At 42.3% G+C, this 23,241-nt stretch overlaps 1 protein-coding gene across 1 annotated transcript in view; it reads right to left on the bottom strand.

Moving 5' to 3' along the window:
• Positions 1-23,241, bottom strand: part of pth2ra (parathyroid hormone 2 receptor a) — an 84,563-nt gene that overhangs the window by 59,704 nt on the left and 1,618 nt on the right. Inside the window, exons 2-5 of the mRNA XM_051930316.1 lie at positions 14,616-14,715; positions 8,945-9,055; positions 8,274-8,383; positions 6,740-6,837 (exon numbers count right to left, since the gene is read on the bottom strand). Of these exons, the coding sequence (XP_051786276.1) occupies positions 6,740-6,837; positions 8,274-8,383; positions 8,945-9,055; positions 14,616-14,715 (419 nt within the window). The remainder of the gene's footprint in view (positions 1-6,739; positions 6,838-8,273; positions 8,384-8,944; positions 9,056-14,615; positions 14,716-23,241) is intronic.

Here is a 23,241-nt window from a genome sequence, read left to right as displayed (position 1 = left end):
GCAAATACTGTGCTTTTTATTACTACAAAATGTTTGCGATACGCCATCTTTTGGAGTGACAAATGCAATGTGTTTTATTACTATAATTATTTGTGATGCTCCCTCTGTTGGAATGGTAAATGCAACTTTCAACTCTGGAACTCTCTTCCTCAGTCACTCCGAGTTTGCTCCGCTTTCTGCACTTTTAAATCTGAACCGAAAACTTTTCTCTTCTACGAAGTTTTGTCATCTGTGTAATTTTTTTTTTTTTAACTCTGTATGTAAAGCGACCTTGGGTTTGTGAAAGGCGCTCAATAAATGTAACATTATTATTATTATTAATTTTATTACTACAACTATTTGCGAAGCTTCTTCGGCTGGAATGATGAATGCAATGCATTTTATTACTACAAATAGTTGTGATGCTCAGTCTATCGGAATGGCAAATGCTATGACTTTTATTAACAAAATGTGTGGGATGCACCATCTGTTGGATTTACAGATGCAATGCATTTTATTACAACAAAATGTTTGTGAAGCTAAGTCAGTTGGCATGACAAATGCTGTGTATTGTATTACTGCAAAGTGTTTGTGAGCTGTCATCTGTTGTAGTGACAAATGCAATGCATTTTGTTACTACATATATTTGTGATGCTCCATTAGTTGGAATGAAAAATGCTGTGCATTGTACTACTACATGCATTACAGAATACATGTCAGTCGATGATGCACTGCAAATCTTAATGGTGAGGTTTAGTTTAGTCGTGTAGCACCTCTAGATTTTAATATGTTTTGCATGGCGTTCTGAGAACATTTTCACTTTGTCACTTTGGGTTATTGAGTGTAATTTGATATTTATTTACTGTATTAATGTCAAATGAAATGCACAACACAATAAAGTGGGCAGCAAGTGAAGCGATGGGAGTCTTTCTCAATCTGCTGTGTGCTCTCCTGAATGGCCTGATTTATGGGTTTATTTTGTGAGGAGTCCTTGGGCGTATAGAAAGGCTGAATTTAAATGCAGTGTGTTATTATTATTATTATCATTATTATTATTAGGTAACCATTTAGCTTAGGTGCTGCACAGATGCCTCCATTATTCAAATACTGTTATGTAACAAACCTTAACAAAGGTCTCTTTTGGTACTCCATAAAGTGCTTCTTCATCTCTGTGCAGTGTGGCGTCTTAAAGCCATTGACTGTGGTGAAAGGACTTATGAATACTTGAAGGATTCTCGGGTCTTACACTATCTAGCAGAAGACGTCTCACAGAAGCCACCTCTGAGCATTCCAAAGTGAGGTGATGTTAGAAGGCCACATTGTACAGGTGAATGCCCCCCTGGATGCCAGTTCAATGCCAGGGCACACACTCTGACATGCTCATTTCCTGACTTTCCGTCAGTCCCATCAATTTTCAAAGCCCAGCTCGCACCACTTTTGTTCAGTTTGATTTTTTTTTTCTGATCCCACTGATGAAGACAGATGTGCAGATGCTGCAGTCGAGATACAGAAGCCCGCTTGGGTCCTGCTCCCCCGGGCACTCGCCTGTGGTTAATATGGGCTAGATGCTTTCCTTGGCATGCTTGGCCAGTTTGGTTAACACACACTGAAAGTCTATTTTTGACCCATAGTTTTACATGGCATGGGGCTTGAACCTAACCTGGCAGCACTGGGCACAAGGCTGAATGAAACCAGTTTTGTACGGGATGCCAGTCCATCTCAGGGTGCGCTGATTAGTCCAGTTTAAAATGAGATTAGTTTATCTATCCAATTCATTTTCTAAACCAGCTTAACTCAACTTGTAGGAATGTGGAGTGTATTAAGTTTGGGGTGCCAGTCTTTCACTCACTACTCACAGTTCTGGAGGCACCTGTCATCTCTTACTCTTTATGGCCAGTTCAGTGCCACCAAATACCTTAAAACACACATCTGTGGGATGTTGGAAAAGTGCAGCACACAGGGAGGACATGCAAACACTCCAGACAGCCCCCGATTCATGATTTGGGAGCAAGACCTTGCAGCACTAAGCACTGCGCCACCATCCCTCTTAACTTGGCTGCTTTTCCACTTTTACCAAGATGACAGCATCCACAACCTTCTTGGTGTGACACAGACGTGTCCGCATTTGCGTCTGTTCATGCCTGGCCAGTTTAATACGCAGATCTTTCACATCCACACTTCCACCCATCTTCAGCTGTTCTTGCCCCTTATCTTGCCAGCACTGATTGCAAGTCAGAAGCCAAACTCAAACACATCACATCACGTCTGTGAGGTTTTCGAGGAAAACTTGGAGTCCCTGGGATAAGAACTACAGAGTCATGGGGAGGACGTGCACTCGGTGGGCGAATAATTAGGAACCCCCTGTCCATCTGCTCATCCATACAATTCTCTAACCAGCCAATCGGGTGGCAGCAGTGCAATGCCTACAGTCCTGCAGGTACGGGTCAGGGGCTTCAGTTCATGTTCACATCAAACACCAGAATCGGATCTCGGGGATTACGCCCGTCGATTGTTGGTGCTAGGTGGGTTGGTTTGAGTGCTGCTGGAACTGCTGACTAATCTCCTGGGATTTCCACACACAGCAGTCTCTAAGAGTTTACTCAGAATGGTGCGAAAAACCTAAAAGCATCTGTTGAGCAGAAGATCTCTTGATGAGAGAGGTCAGAGGAGAACCGTCAGGGTGGTCCGAACTGACAGGGAGGCTACTGTAACTCAATTGACCACTCTGTACAACTGTGGTGGGCAGAAAACCATCTCAGAATGCACAACATGTTGAACCTTTGAGGCTCATGGGCTGCAACAGAAGAAGACCACATTGGGCTCCGCTCCTGTCAGTCGTGAACAGTAAGCTTTGGCCGCAGTGGACTCGGGTTCACCAGAACTGGACAGTTGGAGACCACAAAGACGTAGGCTGGTCTGGTGAAGCTCCATTTCTGTTGAAGGCACACAGATGGTAGGGTTATTTTGAACCCATGCACCACACCTGCCTTTTGTCAGCAGTCCAGGCTGGTGCTAGTGGTGGTCTAAATGGTGTGGCAGGTGTTGGGCCCATTAATAATAATCAGTCATGACGTGAAGGCCACTGCCTATCTGAGTGCTATTACTGACCATATGCATCCATTCACGGTGACAATTCAGTCACCTTCTGATGGCTGCGTCCAGAATCACAATGCAGCAGGTTACAAAGCCATCTTGTTTCATGAACGTGACAATGATGCCTGTGTTCTTCGATGGCCTTCTCAGTCACCAGATCTGCATCCAATATGAGATGGATAAATCTGCAGAAACTGATGCCATCATGTCACCATGGACCAGAGTCTCAAAAGGAATCTGTCCAGCATCTGAGGCTGTTTGGAGAGCAAAAGGAGGCCCCACCCAGCATTAGTATGGCGGTCCCAAGCCCCTGCCCATTGAGTGACTCATCTTTACCCTGAAAGTGACAGGACTGAATTCCGAACACAGGTCCCAGGAGGTCCGACGCGGCATCACTAATCACAGTAGAATGCAACTGAGTCAGTATTCCTACAGATGGCGCACCGGCGGGTTAAACACTTCGCTCCAAGGGTAGACCATTCAGGCTGTTAATAGGTGGGCCACACTACTCTGCAGCTCCACTGCTTTGCCACTGCTGCCCCGTGATGAAAGCAGAGTGCCCAGTGCCTTTACAGTGAATTATTTTAGGGGGAACAAAGCACCTTGTGCAGACTGACATTAAAGAATTCTTTTTTATCAATGAATCTCAAGATTACCACCTTATTTTTCTTCTTCATCATCGTCTCTTTAGGCTACTCCGGGGGGGTCGCCGCAGCAGATTGTCCGTCTCCTTCCATCTTTGTCTTTTTACATCATTTTCTGTCACACCGACTGCCTTCATGTCCTCCCTCACCACATCCATAAGCCTTTCCTTTGGCCCAAGATTATGTGATGAATAATTTAGTTTAGAATAATTTAACAGAACAGATCATCCACATATATATAAAATATGATGCACCTTCATGTGCGCAGATGAAATGTTTTCAGAACTTTTCTAGTGGGAATAAATTTGGTGGCTTGTGTATGGAGAGCTTTATTTATTTATTTGTTTTCTACTGACTTTCTAAAATCTGCTTAATGCAGTTGAGGTTCGGGCATCAGACCACCGTCCATGCACACCAACATGCATGTCTTTGGGGACGTGGGCAGCAAGATGGAGGACCTAGGGGTATGCCCATGTAGACGTGGTGAGAATGTGCAGACTACACACAGACAACAACTGAGTGCAAGATTCACATCCACTAAGGTGGACCCTGAGAAAGACCCCTGTATAAAGACTGTATATTCTACTGTAAATCCTCCTCCTTGATCGTTCCATTTCTGTGCTGCTGTTTTATTAGGAAAGCAAACTTCTTTATGCTTTTACATTGCCGTGGCAGCATTTTAGAGTCCGCACTAAGTCAAGTGCACCCCCTCTTGATCACATCTGGTTTTAATGAGAGCAAACGGCATTTAATTTCAAAAGCCCCCATTTGTCATAGGACTACCAATTTTCGCCCTGCACGTTTATAATGTTCCTTGTTCCTTGTATCACCCATTGACGGCAGGCGCTTATAGAATGTCCGCGATCTTTTCGGATTCGCTTTTACAGAGAACTGCTACAGCGCTGGGATACTGCGATTGCTTTGGGACACTCTTCCGCGTGTCGTCCCGTTGGGTGCAATCCCACAAGAGTTTAGAAACTCACTCACACCAGCCATGATTCTTTTCAAAGGTAAAGTGCAAGTTAATTTGTTTTATGTATTTTTACTTTATATTTTGTATTAATCATTTTTATATGAATAGTTTTGGGTTGTGGAACAAATCATCTGAGTTTCCATTATTTCTTATGGGGAAATTCACTTTGATATACGAGTGCTTTGGACTACGAGCATGTTTCCGGAACGAATTATGCTCGCAAACTGAGGTTCCACAGTACATTCAAGAAAAGAATTCCGAACAGAGAAAGATAACAGACAATTGGACCAGGGACACAGCCGGAAAAATCTGACACACTGGACAAAAGTAATTTTCTTAAATTTGACCTGAAGGAACAGAATAGGGAGAGGAAAAAAAGGTGGAAAGAAATTGGACAGAACTCCTCAAAACACATTTTACAACATGAGGGGACCCTGGTGATTAAACAGCCCAAAAAAAAAAATTGGTGTTGATGGCTGGTGCCTTCTGGGCATCCATAGGACCAGAAACAAACCGCTCATGTTTCGGCATTGAGGACGGGGGCCCATGGGAAGCCTGTCTTTTCCCCTAACCCTAACCTCTTCATCATCTTCTTCATCTTTTGGCTGCTTCCGTTAGGGGTCGTTTTAGCGGATCATGTTATTCCGTATCTTCCTGTCGTCGTCATCTTGCTCTGTCACACCCACCACCTTCATGTCCCCTCTCACCACACCACATCCATAAACCTTCTCTCAGGCCAAGTTTATGACGCGATGTGTGCTCCAGCGGACACTCCTGCTACGCAAGGGTTTTACTGTTTATACTTGTGTTTATGCTTTATGTAAATCTGGAAGAATCCACCAGGTGGCAGTGCGAGATATCATCACGGTGAGAACAGGTTTGGCTTCGCTGTGTTGTGATTTGCCTGGAACATCTATTAAATTCCGATGACACCTTACCGCAATATCTCTGAAAAGGATGTTTAATGATTAAATCCATCAATCCAGGGATGCACCCATTCCTGCAAGCATCGGGCGCGAGACAGAAACAAACCCTAGACAGGGCATCAGCTCATCGCAAGGTGAATACAAGCACACACTCACATACACGCACTAGCGTCATTTTAGTGTCACCAAATCTGCATATCTTTGGAAGGAAATCGGAGCTCACTGTGGAAACCCAGCAGGAAAAACATAAACTCCAGGCAGGGAACACCAGGGATGTGACATCCCTGTGAGACAGCAGTGCCACCGCTCCGCCACTGTGTCACCCCCATGTCTGTAATTATTAATAGTATTCATTATTTAAATGAAGTTAACGATTTATCTGTAAAATGTAACATACGTACTTTAATGCATTTCATCATGAAATTGATCTCAAGTATAAATCTAAAGATTCTAAATGTGCAGAGAGTTGGAATATCATACATTTAATGTGTTCTGTGTGGTAAGCTATTGCTGTTTGCCGCAGCTGTCAGGTCAGGAGGAAGCCCTAGAAAAAAAGACGGCACAGAAGACGGTATATGAGACTTTTAAAATGTATCATGCCATTACGATGGGGAATATGTGACGCTTGCATATGCAGTAAAAGCACCACGAATGCATTTGTATGTTGGCATTTTGCTTCACCACATCGAACCATTCATCAAACATCAAAGCGCGCACATCGATCCCATTGGATCCGCAGAGAGGCTTTCTGTCACATGTAGATAGTAAACAGAGACTCTGACATCATGTCCTGACTTGATCACACTGCAAACCACCCCGAGTTTTTACTGGTACTACAACACGCGCACATGTCACGTTAATTTCGGAGGACCTGCTCAGAGGACACGTCAAATGAATGCCTGGAACGCATGGCAGCCACGATCTGAGCGTTAAGTATAAACAAATCCTTAGGCCTTCCTCTTTTTTCCCTAACCCAAGGTTTTAAATAAAGAATCTAATTAGGCTTCCTAAAAGGTCGCACGTCAATAAGATCAATAATGAAAAAATAGAAAACAACAGTGCACTGATTGAACTTCCTAGACCGTTATATTCTATATTATACATAAGAAAGAGTCATGCCTTACCTGAAATAACCAATGATGAAGATGGCCACCAAGAGGGAGCAGAACGACACTGAGTACCCAATGGTGTACATGATGTACAGACGGTCAAAGAAATCTTGCTGGAAAAATAAATAAAAATGAACGCATTTTAGAAAATTGTTTTTCACAAATGACTAATGCAGTAAATGCTGTCGTGTGATATGCCGTCCATTATTGAGGAGTGTTGTGGGCTCATCAGAAGCCCAAAAGTGCGGGTCTCCTCAAATAGGAAATTAAGGCACTTTCTAAATAAACAGGATTCTGAGAAATTAATTTACGCATGTATTTGTAGTAGGATTGACTACTGCAATGCGGTGTTCACTGGATATTCAAAATGTTTTTTATACAGTCTCTAGTTAATCCAGAATGCTGTTGCAAGAATTATTACAAGAACAAGCAAATACGAGCACATAACTCCAGTTTTTAAATCCTTACACTGGCTCCTGGTTAAGTTTAAGGCAGATTTCAAAATCCTCCTTTTAACATATAAAGCATTAAATGGCCAAGGTCTGGCTTACTTCTCTGAACTTATCATGACTTACAAACCTGAGCGCACATTAAGATCTCAAGGTGCCGGTCTGCTTATGATTCCAAGAATTAATAAAATAACAGTGGGAGGTCGAGCTTTTAGTTACAGGACTCCCTAAAGTGTGGAGTGGTCTGCCTGCTACTATAAGAGATGCCCCTTCGGTCTCAGCTTTTAAATCCCAGCTGAAGACTCACTACTTCAGTTTAGCACACCCTGACTAGAGCTGCTGATTAACAGTACAGACTGCATCTCTGTTGTTAGTCATTAGCACTAAAACATAAGTAACATGATAGTTATAATTTGTTACTGACCCTCACCTATTCTGTTTCTCTTCTCAGTACTCAAATGTGGCACTTGGTGCCACGGCCCACCTGCCAGGTTGTTTTGCCTGCCTAAGGTAAAGTCCTCCCTGATGGAAGGTCACAGGGATCGTGGGAAAGAGGGGTCCTTTCATCGGATTGGCTGGCCCAACACTGTTTCAGCTGTGGAATGGCAAAATGGGGGAGGCAGCTTGATGGATGAGGTCTCCAGGACTCTGAACATATTCAAATCATATTGTGTGATATCATCTGTTAAATTCTGCTACGTACTTCTAAAATTTTTATTTTTATACTGTATTGAGGATTTGTTCTGTTCTGTGTATTGTATTATATTGACCCCCTTCTTTTGACACCCACTGCACGCCCAGCCTACCTGGACAGGGGTCTCTCTCTGAACTGCCTTTCCGGAGGTTTCTTCCATTTTTTCCCTACAAGGGTTTTTTTTTTTTTTGGGAGTTTTTCCTTGTCTTCTTAGAGAGTCAAGGCTGGGGGGCTGTCAAGAGGCAGGGCCTGTTAAAGCCCATTGCAGCACTCCTTGTGTGATTTTGGGCTATGCAAAAATAAATTGTATTGTATTGTATAAATGACGACAATTCACAAGTCAGCCCGGCCCACCGCTATGTATGGCTAAACTGAACTAGAAATAGAAGCAGATGAGAAGGCTTACCTTCCTGTCTTCATTCTTTGGCTGAAGAAAGCGTAAACACTCTGAATAATTTGTCCAAGTCTGGTTGAGGTCCCAAGAGCCACTGACGTCACATCTTTTGTGGGCATAGCCTAGTGAGAAATAAAAGGTTGAAAAGGCATAATGTATCGCTCCTCACAGACCCACTTCATTCAGTTCTGGGTCTGGAGAGAGGTCCGAGCCTATCCTGGTAGCATTGGACGCAGGGTAGGAATCAGCCCAAGGGCAGGCTGGGAGGTGGAAGGGTCTGGTCTGATAAGGGGGACCAATCGGTCTAACCAGAGTGAAAACAATTTGTGAAGAGGTGTCCGCTGGAGGTGAGTGACGAGTCTGTGAGGTGCCATAGTGTGGCGTAATGTTGTGAGATGTGAGCCCCTTTTGAGGCGGAAAAGCCGATGCTCTCCTGTAACATTCAATCTTCTGCTCTCTTTTGGCCATCATGTGGTCAGCAAAGCCAAAACGTGATTAAAAATTCAGAGTCAAAGAATAATAGCCGGGATTTGAAAAACCAGGAAGGAGTACATGATGGTCTTTTAATGCACCAAATCAAGGTGTATCCTTCAAGGCTGAATGCCAAAGGGACATCTGGGGTGACATCACCAACCATTCAAAAAATTAAAATCATGCAACCAAATGATCAACAAAATCTGTACCATTGTGGTTGAAGTCGTAGACGTAAGCTGGACAGAGGACACTTGTCACCTCTCCTGGAGATCCCCTTGGCCAGCAAATCAAGCCATCCCAGCCTGGAGGACAAGGACTGTCTGAAGGGAGAGAGATAAAAGAGAAAGTGTGATCTGAGAATGAGAGAAGATATAACATGAGAAACATTACAGAGGATGGGAATGCGAGAACATGGGACATCACGTGGGAATAAACAGGAGACACGAATGTGAGAAATGCCACTGAATGTGAGAACATGGGGCAGGAGAACTGAGGAATAGCACTCTACATGGGTCATGAACATGAGAAATGTGACTGTACAGTACATAAGATATGAACATGAGACGCGTCACTCAGCATGAGAAATGCCAGCAAACTTGACAACATGGGGCCTGAACATTAAACATGTGACTAAACATGAAGCCATGGGAACAGGGACATGGGGCATGAAAATGAGAAATGTCACTAACCTTGGGAACGTGTGGACACATGAGAAGTACATGAGATATGTGGTCAAACATGAGCCATGAACATGGGAACCTGGGGTGTGAACATGAGAAATGTGAATAAATATGAGACACGAACATGAGAAATGTCACTGAACATGAGAACTTGCAGTCAAAATGAGAACGTATGGTCTGAATGAAAGACATGTTAGAGAACATGTTGGGAACACAAGAACATGGGACATACATCTGTGACCAAATATTGGACTTGAACATAAGAACTGTCATGGGAACATGGGAACTTGGGATGTGAACAAGAGAAGTGTTACCAAATATGAGACATGAACATGAGAAGTGTCAGTGAACATGAGAACACAGGGCATGAACTTAAATGTTACAGAACATGGGAACACAAGAACATGAAAATGAGAAATGTGACTAAATATGAGATACATACATCAGTAATGTAACTGAACAAAAGAACTTAGTCAATACGAGAACATAAGGCATGGATGTAAGAAATGTAACAGAACATTGGAACACAAGAACATGGGACATTAACATGAGAACATGGAAACCTGGGTTGTGAACATAAGAAATGTCAGTAAATATGAGCCATGAACATGAGACATGTCACTGAACATAAGAATTTAGTCAAGATGAGAAGAATGAGGTCTGAATGTAGACATGTTAGAGAACATGGGAACAGAAGAACATGGGACATACATCTGTGACCAAACATTGGACTTGAACATGAGACATGTCAATGAACATGAGGACATGGGAACCTGGGGTGTGAACATGAGAAATGTCACCGAATGCAAGAACAGTACAGATGATAGATGACAGTGTGGGACTTTAATGACGATCTTGCTGTACATGAGAATATTAGGCAAAAATTCAAGAAATATACGACCGTCTACACTGAAACGGGGAAATCCTGGTCTGCTCTTCTCCTCCGATTGGCTTTATGCGACTTTTTATGGCTTTGCCTGTCTCTATAAACACAACACACAAGCCTCTGCTGTGCCAGCTGTCTGCTCAGAGTCTCCTTACTGAAGTTTTCCCCCTCATCACTCCTCTTAAAATCACATCAGGCTTGGAGTGTTGCCATCTGTAAAGAGTCCGGTATTGTCTCCTGTTTTATATCTTTTGTGTAAGTGTGAGTGAGATAATAATGGCACTTTTAGGCCTAAGTGCACTGTTTATAAAAATCGGCACACGGTGAGTGTAAATCGCATTTTTCTAAATTATCTTCTAACACGTTACAATTTGTCTGCCACTCCATTTTGTCAAACAGGTGTGGAGGCTTTAACTGTTTATGTCCTGCATGTGTGTACACCAACACCACAGTGAGTCACCAAACCTTCCTGTCCTGACCTTAAACACAAAGCACCTTTCTCATGTCACTTGACAGCTATGTGACAGTGTTTTATATCTACAGTGTAGAGATTTGTGGACAGGCAGGTGGTCACTTCACCTCACAGTCCTCAGATTTCAAAATACAGAAACAAGTGAACGTTATCTTGTATTGTTCCTTTCTCTAATGAATGTCTTTAAAGGCATCAGCTTATGTAGAAACACATTAACTACCAGCATTCGCAATCAAGTGACGGAAGTAACGACATTGTATCAAGCGCCTACTGACAGTGGTGCTATAAAGGTACCCAGCTATTCGTAGCCACGTGTCATGACTGATGGACCCTCATGGAAACACCTGAAGATGGCGCTGCTTCACAAAGAAGGTGAGTGAGTGCTCACTGAGAGCGCCATACGCCCATTAAGGGGGCTGCCATCTGAAGATCTCAGATGTGTAACTCAAGCCTAGTCTATCATACCAGAGTTGTGAATGTGGGTAATGAATGAGCATAAAGTCACCGGAGTAAGGGGGCTTCATTTAGTCCAGCATCAGAAGGAAAGCTTAAGGCAAAGGTCAGGGTCATGAGTGAGAAACTGGAAGTTTGAAGGGAGCCCAATGTGATGTGATTAATGGGAAATGGCACTGAAAATGGGAATATGGGACATGAACATGAGAAATGTGACTATACCAGAGAGCATAGATATAAGGAATGGTGATTAACATGTGACAATGAGACATGAACATGAAAAACGTACCTGAACATTGGAAATGTCTCTAAACTTAAGAATTTGAGAAATTTCACTGAACATGGGAAAGTAAGGGAGGAACATGAGGAATTTGGCTAAAAAATGACACATGAACATGAGAAATGACTAAACTTGAAAGCATGAACATGAGGGGTGTCAACATGAGAATATGAGACATGAAAGTGAGAAATGTATCTGAACTTGAGAACGGGGCAGAGGCAAATGAGAAAAACACAAGAAATGAGACAAACATGCAGCTTGAACATGAGAATACGAGACAGGAACAGGAGAAATGTCCCTGAATATGAGATTAAGACATTAATAGGTGATGTGTATCTGAACATGACAACAGGACCCAAGAGCATGAGAAAAACATGAAAAATGAGACAAGATATACAACATGAACATGAGAAATGTCACTGAATTTAAGAAAAAGACATAAACATGATAACAAGAGAAAAGAACATGAGAAAAACACGAGAAATGAGACGAAATATATAACATGAACATGAGAAATATAATTAAACATGAGACTTATGAACATATGAAATGTGACTATACCAGAGGACATCAATATAGGGTATAGTGATTACTACAGTATGAGAATATGAGACATGAACATGAGAAATGTGATTAAACATCAGACAATAACATGAGAAATGTGGCTCAGAAATGAGACATGAACATGAGAAATGTCACTGAATATGAGAATAAGACATTAACATGAGAAATGCTATCTGAATGTGATAACAGGAGACAAGAACATGAGACAAAATATACAACATGAACATGAGAAATGTTGCTTAATATGAGACTGAGAAATGTCACTGAACATTGTAAATATTTAATATGAGAATGAGACACGAACATGAGAAATGCAACAAAACTTGACAGCATGAACATGAGAAATATATTTCAACACGAGAAGAGGACACATGAACATGAGAAAACCATGAGAAACGAGACAAACTGTAAAACACAAATATGAAAAATATGAGTAAACATGAACATGGCAATATGAGACAGGAATATGAGACATTAACGCGAGACATGAACATGAGAAATCTGACTGAACATGACTGAATGAAATATGAGTGTGAGAAACAGGATAAAATCTGAGACACGAAGATGAGTGTAATTCTACTAAACATGACCCCATGAACATGAGACTATGGAAACATGAAGACATGGGGCATGAACATGAGGAATATTATTAAAGATGGAAATATGAGACAGAAGACATGAGAAATATGAGTGAACATGAGAAGAAAGGCCTCATCGTTCGGATATATCCAATATCTTGTGATTTCCGGGTTCAGAGAGACACCAGGAGGCCACGTCCCTCTCTGAGCAGGTGAAATATCATCTTATTGATCCACTGCCCTTATAAATAAACGTCCTGATTAGACATGCATGGAGCAGGAGCTAACACTATGTGAACAATGGACATTTTATTACCCAGATTAATTTGACAGCCTCGTTATTCAATTTACATGCCATTAGCATCTTTCTAACTCGGCCTCCATTAAAATGATATTAAATTAACAAGTCCGCTGAAGACGCTGGAGCTTCATGTTTTGTAATATTAATTAACAGCCTCACAGTTTGGTCAGAACAAAAGCTAAGTATGCTCTTGAGCAGGGCTGGTGTCTAAACGGTTAACTGGTCAAAGCTGCTGATGCCGGAAAAGCAAAGAGCTGGGTAGTGGACACATGGAAACAGGATGAATGGCTGGCCGGCAGGCTCTGGTCCACTTCAGCCAGGAAGTGGATCTCCTCTCAGCTGCTTGTCATCTGCCAGTCCGTCCATCAGTAAACCAGTCACACCTTCATGTCTGCACACGATGAGTGCTGCTCACGACATCTCCTAATGTCTTCCAGATTGATGCGCTCCTTTTAATTACAGCACAGTGGCACAGGTAGTGCAGTGGTAACCAGTGCTAACTCACAGAAGATCCTGTAGTCCTGGTTTGAACCCTGCGCCTGGTGGTTGTCCATGTGAATTCTGCTTGTACTTTTCATGTCTGTGTCGGTTTGCCTCCAACAGCTCCAAAGATGTGCCGTTTCGATGAATTGGTGACTCTCAACTTGGCCCCATGGTGAGAGTGTGTGTGCCCTGTGATCAACTGGCGCCTGGTCCAGTGCTGGTTACAGTCCATCCTCCCAGGATGGACTTCACATCTGCACCGACTGTGATTGGCTTAGAGAGTAAATGTGCATGTTTATGGACGTCAGAACATAAAAGGCTGATGGCAGGCATGGTGCCGTAGTGGTTAGGACTGGAGTGTCACACCTCTGGAGATCCCGGCCTGCTCATTTACTAATAATAATATAATAATACATTTTATTTATATAGCGCCTTTCCCATGCTCAAGGCACTTACTGAGTGTGGCTTGCGTGTTTCCCTTGTGGTATAGTGTACACGTGGAGATTTTTGGTATTCTGCTCATTATAGAACGGAGCTATGAAAATCCATATGAGTTCATCCCCACCACCGAGGCCCAATGCAACCCTAAGAGAGGAAGTTCAACTATTGGTGCTTTCAATGCAGAAATTCTAGAAATAATGGCACTGAATTGGTAAAATACCCACAATCCTCCTCTGGATATGCAAGTTTGGGAGGGTGGATGGATGGATGGATGTGCTGGTAAAACAGCTTGGTACAGAATTCTGTGTCTTCTTTTCGTTTCTCCATTGTAAGGAGACATGCAAGAAGGAATTTCATTGAACTACAGACACATGACAATAAACTTGAACTTAAAGCAGTTTGATATGGAAAGGCACTATAAAAGAACATCTGCACCAGGAACTCTATATCAAAGCACAAGGGCCAATCCCCACCGCCAACTCCTTGTGAGTGGGCTTGTGATTGAGAAAATGTAGAAATGACTGTCTCTGTGTTAGCAAAGGCTGTATGGTGGATTCAGACTGTCTTCAGACCCTTCACTTTCTTCACATTTTGTTTTGTTGCAGCCATGTGCTAAAGTCACCTAAATTCTTTTTTTTTTTTCCTTCATCAACCAACACTCAACACCCCCAGAATGACAAACCATAAGCAGGAGTGTGGGAGTCTTTGCAAACGTATTCAAAATAAAACTTTGGAGCCTTACCTTTGAAGCTCTCTGTTGAGATGTTCAGGTCACACTGGAGCTTAGCACGGAAAAGCAAGTAGATCTGCTCCTCTGCCGTAATGCCGGGGTCCGAGTCGGCCTGTGGGACACAGTTGGAAGAGATCAGGGGCTTGTATGTCAAACATGAGTGGAGTTTAAAAGAATCTGGACCCCCAGAACAGTTTAAAGACATCAATCAATAACTGTCACTCCATTTAAAAATGCACAAACATAAATACACAATTGTATACCACAAGGGAGCTATGATACATAGCGCGATGAGAGAAGTCGCAAGATCAGCTGAAATGTTCAAGCAAATTCTAGAAAAAAAAAAGCCCGATCTAAATCCGTTAAGTAGTTCCCTCGTTCACTAGCTAAGCGAAGGTAAGATACGCCCCGAGGCTGGAGCATGAGTACGGAGGGTCCCCCAAATCCTCTTTGGCCTGCTGTGTCTCTCTTGGATTAGCGCAAATAAATCGGTACCACAAGTGAATTATAATATATAGCGTAATGAGAGAAGTCACTAAATCAACTGGAAAGTTCAAACAAATTCTAGAAAAAAGCCCGATCTAAATCCGTTAAGTAATTCTCTCGTGAAAAGCAGACCGACAGACATTGGATTTTATATATATAGAGATACAGTATATGATTTTATATGTACTGTATATTTATGTATACTGTGGTGCATGGTACTATATAATAGATAGAAAGAAAAGAAAGGCACTATATTATACTTATATTGTGCTTTATATCTATTATCTAATATATAGACGGATACCAAAGGCACAACATAATAAAGGCACTATATACCAGGTAGATATGGAAGGTGCTATGTAATAGATAGATAGAAGTGAAAGGCACTATATAGTGTACTACCTAGATAAATAAATGGGTAAGGCACTATAAAACAGTTTGATTCTATACTATATAACGGATAGATATGATCGGCATTAAATGATAGATATGAACAACACTATATAACAGGTAGGTAGATAGATAGTTTTGAAAGGCAATATATTAGAGTTAGATGGATAAATAGAAAAGGCACTAGATAACACAGAAATAAAAAGTACTATATAATAAATAGACAAAGTGATGATAAAGGTACTACTACATAATAGAAATGGAAGGCACTATATACCATATAGTTATGAAAGATGTTATGTAATAGATACATAGATGGGAAAGACACTCAATAATAGATAGATATGTGAAAGGCACTATATAATAGACAGATGTGAAAGGCAGTATTTAATTAATTGATAGTTATGAAAGGCGGGCGGAGTGATGGCTCTGAGACTAGGGATCTACACCGGTAATCAGAAGGTTGCCGGTTCGAATCCCTTAAACGCCAGAAATGACTCTACTCCGTTGGGCCCTTGAGCAGGGTCCTTAACCTACAATTGCTCCGTCCTGGGGATGACGTTAATCTGCATCCAGCTGTGCATGTAGGACCTCCAAACTACAGGGAAAAACCTGGGGTGTTGGTGGCAGAATTGGCACTCCAGTCATTACCTGTATAAAAAAACCTGCCAGTGTTCCACTCCATCTGAACTAGTGTGGTGCTGAGGTGTCACCTGTCACGTGGCTGCACTCGGGTCCTAATCTGTGGTCCTGAGTTGGTTTGTCATGTGGTGGGTGCAGCAATGCGCTGTATCAGCGTGGGCTCCTAACCTCTCTCTCTATGAAAGGCACAATTTAACAGACAGCTATGAAAGACACTATATAATGAAAAGCGCCATAAAACAGAGAGATAGACAAGGCACTATATCATTGGTAGTTTGGATTTTTAAGACAGTTTGGCCATCTGTCCAGTGCAGCCCCAGGGGGTGTCAGTCTATTTTGGGGGCACACTTCCCCACCCTGACACACTGATGTCTAATTTCAGGCCCACTAAGCAGGTATTCCCCCCCCATCCCCCCATGTAGGTAAGTCTCTGTTTGCCAGGTGGAGCCTCTTCTTGCTCTTCTTGTTCTTGTAGACCTTTCTGTTTCTCAGTTGCTTGTTTTCTACATGGCAGCGTTTCTCAGACTCCACAGCCAATTACAGGCACTGAAGTTCATTTCTCCAATTTTCCCTGACATGACGTACCAGGTTGTTATTTTCTGAGGTCCCTGCTGCCATCTCCCGGGGTGAGTCAGAGGGCCAGGTCAGGCTGGACCTGACGGTGTAGTTGAGCTCCGCCACTAAAGAGCCATAATTGGCAGACAATTGAATAAAATTGCAGTGAGGCCAATTTGTCAGATTTTCTGCACTTTACGTGAAATCAACTGGGTGTTTTTTTTTTTTTTTTTTCTTCCAACAAATGGAAAGGAGACGTCCGTGTTGAGCTCAGCTCTCGTTTTCCACTTCTGCTGTAAAGGACACTCATGGTGGCCGAGTGGCTGAGGCGTTAGAGTGTAAAAAAATCACAGAAATGCAGAAAGGATGTGAGGGTGGGAAGCTTTGTCAATCGATGAAACAGTCGGAGGAATGCGGAATTCTTCTGGTAATCTGTAAGTGTGAGGCTGTTGTAGAGCTGGCATGTCAAACTCCGATCCTGGGGGGGGGCTTGCTGTGGGGAGGGCGGCGGCATGTGTTCCCTCCTGCCACTTACTTCATTAAGTCCTGCTGCCAATGGCGCTGACTTTTGCTTTAATTTTAATTCAGCTTCTTATTAAGATTCGGACCCCTTAATGTTTTTATTTATTTACAGTGCATCCGGAAAGTATTCACAGCACATCACTTTTTCCACATTTTGTTATGTTACAGCCTTATTCCAAAATGGATTACATTCATTTTTTCCTCAGAATTCTACACACAACACCCCATAATGACAATGTGAAAAAAGTTTACTTGAGGTTTTTGCAAATTTATTAAAAATAAAAAAACTTGAGAAAGCACATGTCCATAAGTATTCACAGCCTCTGCCATGAAGCTCAAAATTGAGCTCAGGTCCATCCTGTTTCCCCTGATCATCCTTGAGATGTTTCTGCAGCTTCATTGGAGTCCACCTGTGGTAAATTCAGTTGATTGGACATGATTTGGAAAGGCACACACCTGTCTATAGAAGGTCCCACAGTTGACAGTTCATGTCAGAGCACAAACCAAGCATGAAGTCAAAGGAATTGTCTGTAGACCTCCGAGACAGGATTGTCTCGATGCACAAATCTGGGGAAGGTTACAGAAAAATTTCTGCTGCTTTGAAGGTCCCAATGAGCACAGTGGCCTCCATCATCCGTAAGTGGAAGAAGTTCGAAACAACCAGGACTCTTCCTAGAGCTGGCCGGCCATCTAAACTGAGTGATCGAGGGGAGAAGGGCCTTAGTCAGGGAGGTGACCAAGAACCCGATGGTCACTCTGTCAGAGCTCCAGAGGTCCTCTGTGGAGAGAGGAGAACCTTCCAGAAGGACAACCATTTCTGCAGCAATCCACCAATCAGGCCTGTATGGTAGAGTGGCCAGACGGAAGCCACTCCTTAGTAAAAGGCACATGGCAGCCTGCCTGGAGTTTGCCAAAAGGCACCTGACGGACTCTCAGACCATGAGAAAGAAAATGTTCTGGTCTGATGAGACAAAGATTGAACTTTTTGGTGTGAATGCCAGGCATCACGTTTGGAGGAAACCAGGCACCACTCATCACCAGGCCAATACCATCCCTACAGTGAAGCATGTTTTTCAGTGGCAGGGACTGGGAGACTAGTCAGGATAAAGGGAAAGATGACTGCAGCAATGTACAGAGACATCCTGGATGAAAACCTGCTCCAGAGCGCTCTTGACCTCAGACTGGGGCGACGGTTCATCTTTCAGCAGGACAACGACCCTAAGCACACAGCCAAGATATCAAAGGAGTGGCTTCAGGACAACTCTGTGAATGTCCTTGAGTGGCCCAGCCAGAGCCCAGACTTGAATCCGATTGAACATCTCTGGAGAGATCTTAAAATGGCTGTGCACCGACGCTTCCCATCCAACCTGATGGAGCTTGAGAGGTGCTGCAAAGAGGAATGGGCGAAACTGGCCAAGGATAGGTGTGCCAAGCTTGTGGCATCATATTCAACAAGACTTGAGACTGGAATTGCTGCCAAAGGGGCATCGACAAAGTATTGAGCAAAGGCTGTGAATACTTATGGACATGGGATTTCTCAGTTTTTTTATTTTTAATAAATTTGCGAAAATCTCAAGTAAACTTTTTTCATGTTGTCATTATGGGGTGTTGTGTGTAGAATTCTGAGGAAAAAAATGAATTTAATCCATTTTGGAAAAAGGCTGTAACATAACAAAATGTGGAAAAAGTGATGCGCTGTGAATACTTTCCGGATGCACTGTATTTATCAATCAAACCATAATGAGATGCCAAGTGAGCCAACACATGACAAGCTAACCTGAGTCCGCCAGATAACATCTTTCTTAACAAAATATTTGAAAAGGAAGGAAGGTGATGGTTCTGAGACAAATCAATCGGCTCCCATCCACAAGATGTTTGTTTGGCTGGTGCCCTCAGAGGAAGAAAGACCTCCAACAGTGCTGGAAATGGATGGCATAGCAGAATGAGAATGAGGACGCCAACAAGCCATGGAACGGAATCAAAACAAGAATGTGACGGCAGCCATTCTTGTGTCAGTATGCTCACTACTATTAGATGATGAAGGGCTGAGAGAGAGAGAGACAGTTGACTAATTAGGTACAGGGGATGATTAGGGGGGCTGTGGTGGGCTATTTAGCTTAGGCAGCTTCTTTTCAATAGGGGATCTGTCATGACCAGTGAGAGTCTGGACCTCGGCTTTCCATCACATTTTTAGAGCGCAGGGTCCCCATCACTGCATTGGGGTCCACGCACAGACCCCAAGCTAAGCACCCCCTGCTGGATGCACAAGCACCTCTTATAGCTGCAACCCAAGCTTTTCCTAGATCAGGGGTAGTCTAGTCCGGTCGTGGAGGTCTGCAGTGGCTGCAGGTTTTCATTCCAATCAGTGTTGTAATTAGAAGGAAGGCCTAGCAGGTCATGAAACTTGAGATTGAATTCAGTGGCTTGTTGGTGCTTTCATTCTCCCAGTCACCAATCTTTATCACATTGTAGATTTCTCTTTTTTTTTTCTGAGAACATCATCCATATGATTTGTGTGTCCAGAACAGATTTGTACCTCCTGGTGCTTCCATTCTCGCTCATTCATTTCAAAACACTGCCTTAAACACAGATTACTTTACCAAGTGTGCACACAGGTTTAAATGAAAGCACGGTGGCTCAGTGGTAGACCTGCTGCCTCACAGTAAGGAGACCTGGGCTCGAGTCTTGGCTTGGAGTTTGCATGTTCTCTTCTTGTCTGTGTGGGTTTCCTCCTGCTGCTCCGGTTTCCTCCTACTGTCCAAGGACATGCAGGTTAGGTGAACGGGCCATGCTAAACTGGTCCTTGTGTGTGTGTGTTTGCTCTTGTGATGGACTGGCACCCTGTCCAGGGTTTGTCCCTGCCTTGCACCCTAAGCTAGTTGGGATAGGTTCCAGACACGACATGACATTCGCTGGAGAGCTGGTGGCTCCTTTGTTATATGGACCTCATTACTAACTGATGACTGGTTAAAAAAACAGGCAGCAATTAAAACCTTAATACCCCATAAAACTGGCAATTAAGGGTTCTGAATTGTAACAAACAAGTTAACTAAAACAGGTCAAAATACATATAATGTGTTCACAAAGTCCCAAATGTTTATTTTGTCCTAAAATAGTGTTAAAACTAGCTGTGCTACCTGTGTCAGGTGGGTTGAAATCTTAGTAATCTACGTAGATCTGAGCATTAAGGAGGGTGCATCATCTATTGGAATGTATTTTGTAATTAAATGTATTGCATCTATCATTCTCACAGATGGCACATAAACATTTGTAGGAATAAAATGCATTGCATTTATCATTCCAACAGGTGGCGCATCATAAACGTGTAGAAATTAAATGCATTTGCCATTTCGACAGTAGGCATATCACAAACAATTGTAGTAATAAAATGCATTGCATTTATCATTCCAACAGGTGGCGCATTACAGACATTTGTACTAATAAAATGCATTGCATTGGTCATTCCAACAGATGGCACATCACAAAGATTTGTAATAATAAAATGCATTGCATTTGTAATTTTGACAGATGGCATATCAAGTATTTGTAGTAAAAAAAAATGCATTACTGCAAATGTTTGTGACGCGCCATCTTTTGGAATGACAGACATAGCAACCAGATGCACACATAGACACTTGTTCTTTTATTAAGACAGATAAATGGGTTCAAGTTAAAACATTGGCTAAAGCAAAAACCTGCTGCCACTGTAGACCATCATTCTAGATGGTCTCCCATCCAAGTACTCCCTGGGCCCCAACATGCTTAGGTAGACGGATGGACAGATAAAGCTATCTATTATACTGTATAGTGCCATCCATCTGTCTTATCTATCAATTATATAAAGCCATTGATCTATGCATCTGTCTATCTGGAGATCATGCGAGCTCCTCTCAGCCTGTGCCAATGCTGGAGTCTGAACCGAGGACTGTGGAATTGTGCCGTACTACGGCGCTAAAATTCAGTTTTTATTGAAGCATCAATTGAGTGCCCTCAGCAAAACAAAACCCCCTGCCGTTCGCGCAGTCCTGCTACACGGTGTGAGTGCACAAGGCACGCGCGGAAAGAGCGCACTCTGTGTTCACTGCCGTGCATCCATTTTCTGTTTTCTACCACTTTTATTTTTATTGGGCTTGAAGGGCCAGAATCTATCCTGTCACCAATGGATATAAAGTGGGAACCAACCCTTTCTCCTTTATAAATCTATGTTTAATCTACTCATATACCTGCTAGAGTGAACTGAGTGGAGCTCCATAAGTTCGGAGCTTCACTGCACATCACTGAGTGCAGGGCGTGGGTCTGCACTGAATGAACTGGCAGTACCGTGAGTACAGAAAATAAAACGAGTTTGAATGTATTATAAGGAATGAGACCCGGGTGTCGATTTTAAAACATCTCGTTATAGACGTAAAAACGGGTGATGTAATTAAATTATCACACAGGTACATATAAGAAATATGTGTGTAAAGTATTCTGAAGCACTTGTTAATAACAGTTTTGTTAATAAACACTATAATAGATAGACGTGAAAGGCACTCTATCTATCTATGTATAATAATATAGTGCCTTTCACATCTATTATATAGTGACTTTCACATCTATTAATTATATATTGTATTATATATTATATTAATAGTGTATTTCATATCTATCTTTTTGGAAGTGCCTTCAATCAATTTATCCATTTGTCTAATATATAGTGCCTTTCGTATCTGCCTATTATATATTAAATGTAGTTTGTAGTGCTTTTTGGACCTGTCTGTCTACTTACAGTATCTGTTTTTATACTATACATTTCATATGCATCGATTATATAGTGCCTTTCATGTCCGTCTTTCTATATGTTATATTGGGTGGTCCATATCTATCTGTCTTACCTTTTTGGAAGTGCTTTTCATATCTATATCTACTGTATCCGATTTCTTTCTATAGTGGATTTCAAGTATCTATTATATAATACATTTTATATCTTTATTTTTGCAGTGCTTTCATAACTGTCTATTATATAGTGCCTTTCTCATCTCTCTATATCTCTTTGAAAGTGTTTTTCATATCTGTTTATTATATAGTAATTTTCGCATCTATCTACCTATCTGTTTGGAAGTGCTTTTCATATCTCTATCTATTTGTCTATTATGTAGCGCCTTTCGTATCTATCTGTTATATATTGTCTATTTTATTTATTTTCTAGTACTTTTATATCTGTCTACCTACTGTATCCGTGTTTATGTATGGATTATGTATAATGCCCTTTGTGTTTGTCTATCCATCTGTTATATAGTGTCTTTCATATCTATCGATCTATCTGTTTTATAGTATCTTTCACATCTATCTATCTATCTGTCTGTTTGTATCTTTTGGGAAGTGCTTTTCATATCTATGTGTCCATCATATGGTGCCTTTCTATTACGTAGTGCCTCACAATATCATTTTCACATCTATCTCCCTTCTATATCTGTTTTAATTTCTTTAGTGGATTTCATATATCTATTGTATGCTGCCTTTTGTATCTTTATGTTTGTAGTGCTTTCGTATCTGTCTATTATATAGTGCCTTTCACATCTATCTGCCATATATTGCATCTGTCTGTTTCGTAGTGATCTCCAACTACAATTGTAATAAAACATAATTTGTACTCACAAATTCCAAACATGTGAGCGTTAGATTAATTGGCGGCTTCAAATTTGCCCTGTTTGAGTTGGGACGGACCCCGTCCGGCGCTAATTTCCAGTCTTGCCCCCAGTTTGTCGCGGACCCACGCAGGACGGCTCATCGCCTTCTGCTGAATAAGCGCGTTGGATAACGGATGGTCTTGAATGGCGAACGGCACCGCTAATCCGGTACCCTCGGGCTGCCTCTGATCGCACTCTCGACTCCGATGTTACGCTTCCTGCACCTGCCTCTGAGCTAATTGTTCTGCTAATCGGTGTCGTTAGGCAGTAACGGTGTGGATAACCAATCGATGCCCTGGCCGGCTTTTAAATGAGGGAGCTGGCAGGGTCGCGGTGAGCCCGGTGCCGGTAATTAGCCGCAGTCGCTTATCTCT

The sequence above is a fragment of the Erpetoichthys calabaricus genome, chromosome 8 (assembly GCF_900747795.2).
Source record: "Erpetoichthys calabaricus chromosome 8, fErpCal1.3, whole genome shotgun sequence".
In the NCBI taxonomy this organism is placed as follows: Eukaryota; Metazoa; Chordata; class Cladistia; order Polypteriformes; family Polypteridae; genus Erpetoichthys; species Erpetoichthys calabaricus.
This window is presented reverse-complemented; position numbering and strand designations above follow the sequence as displayed.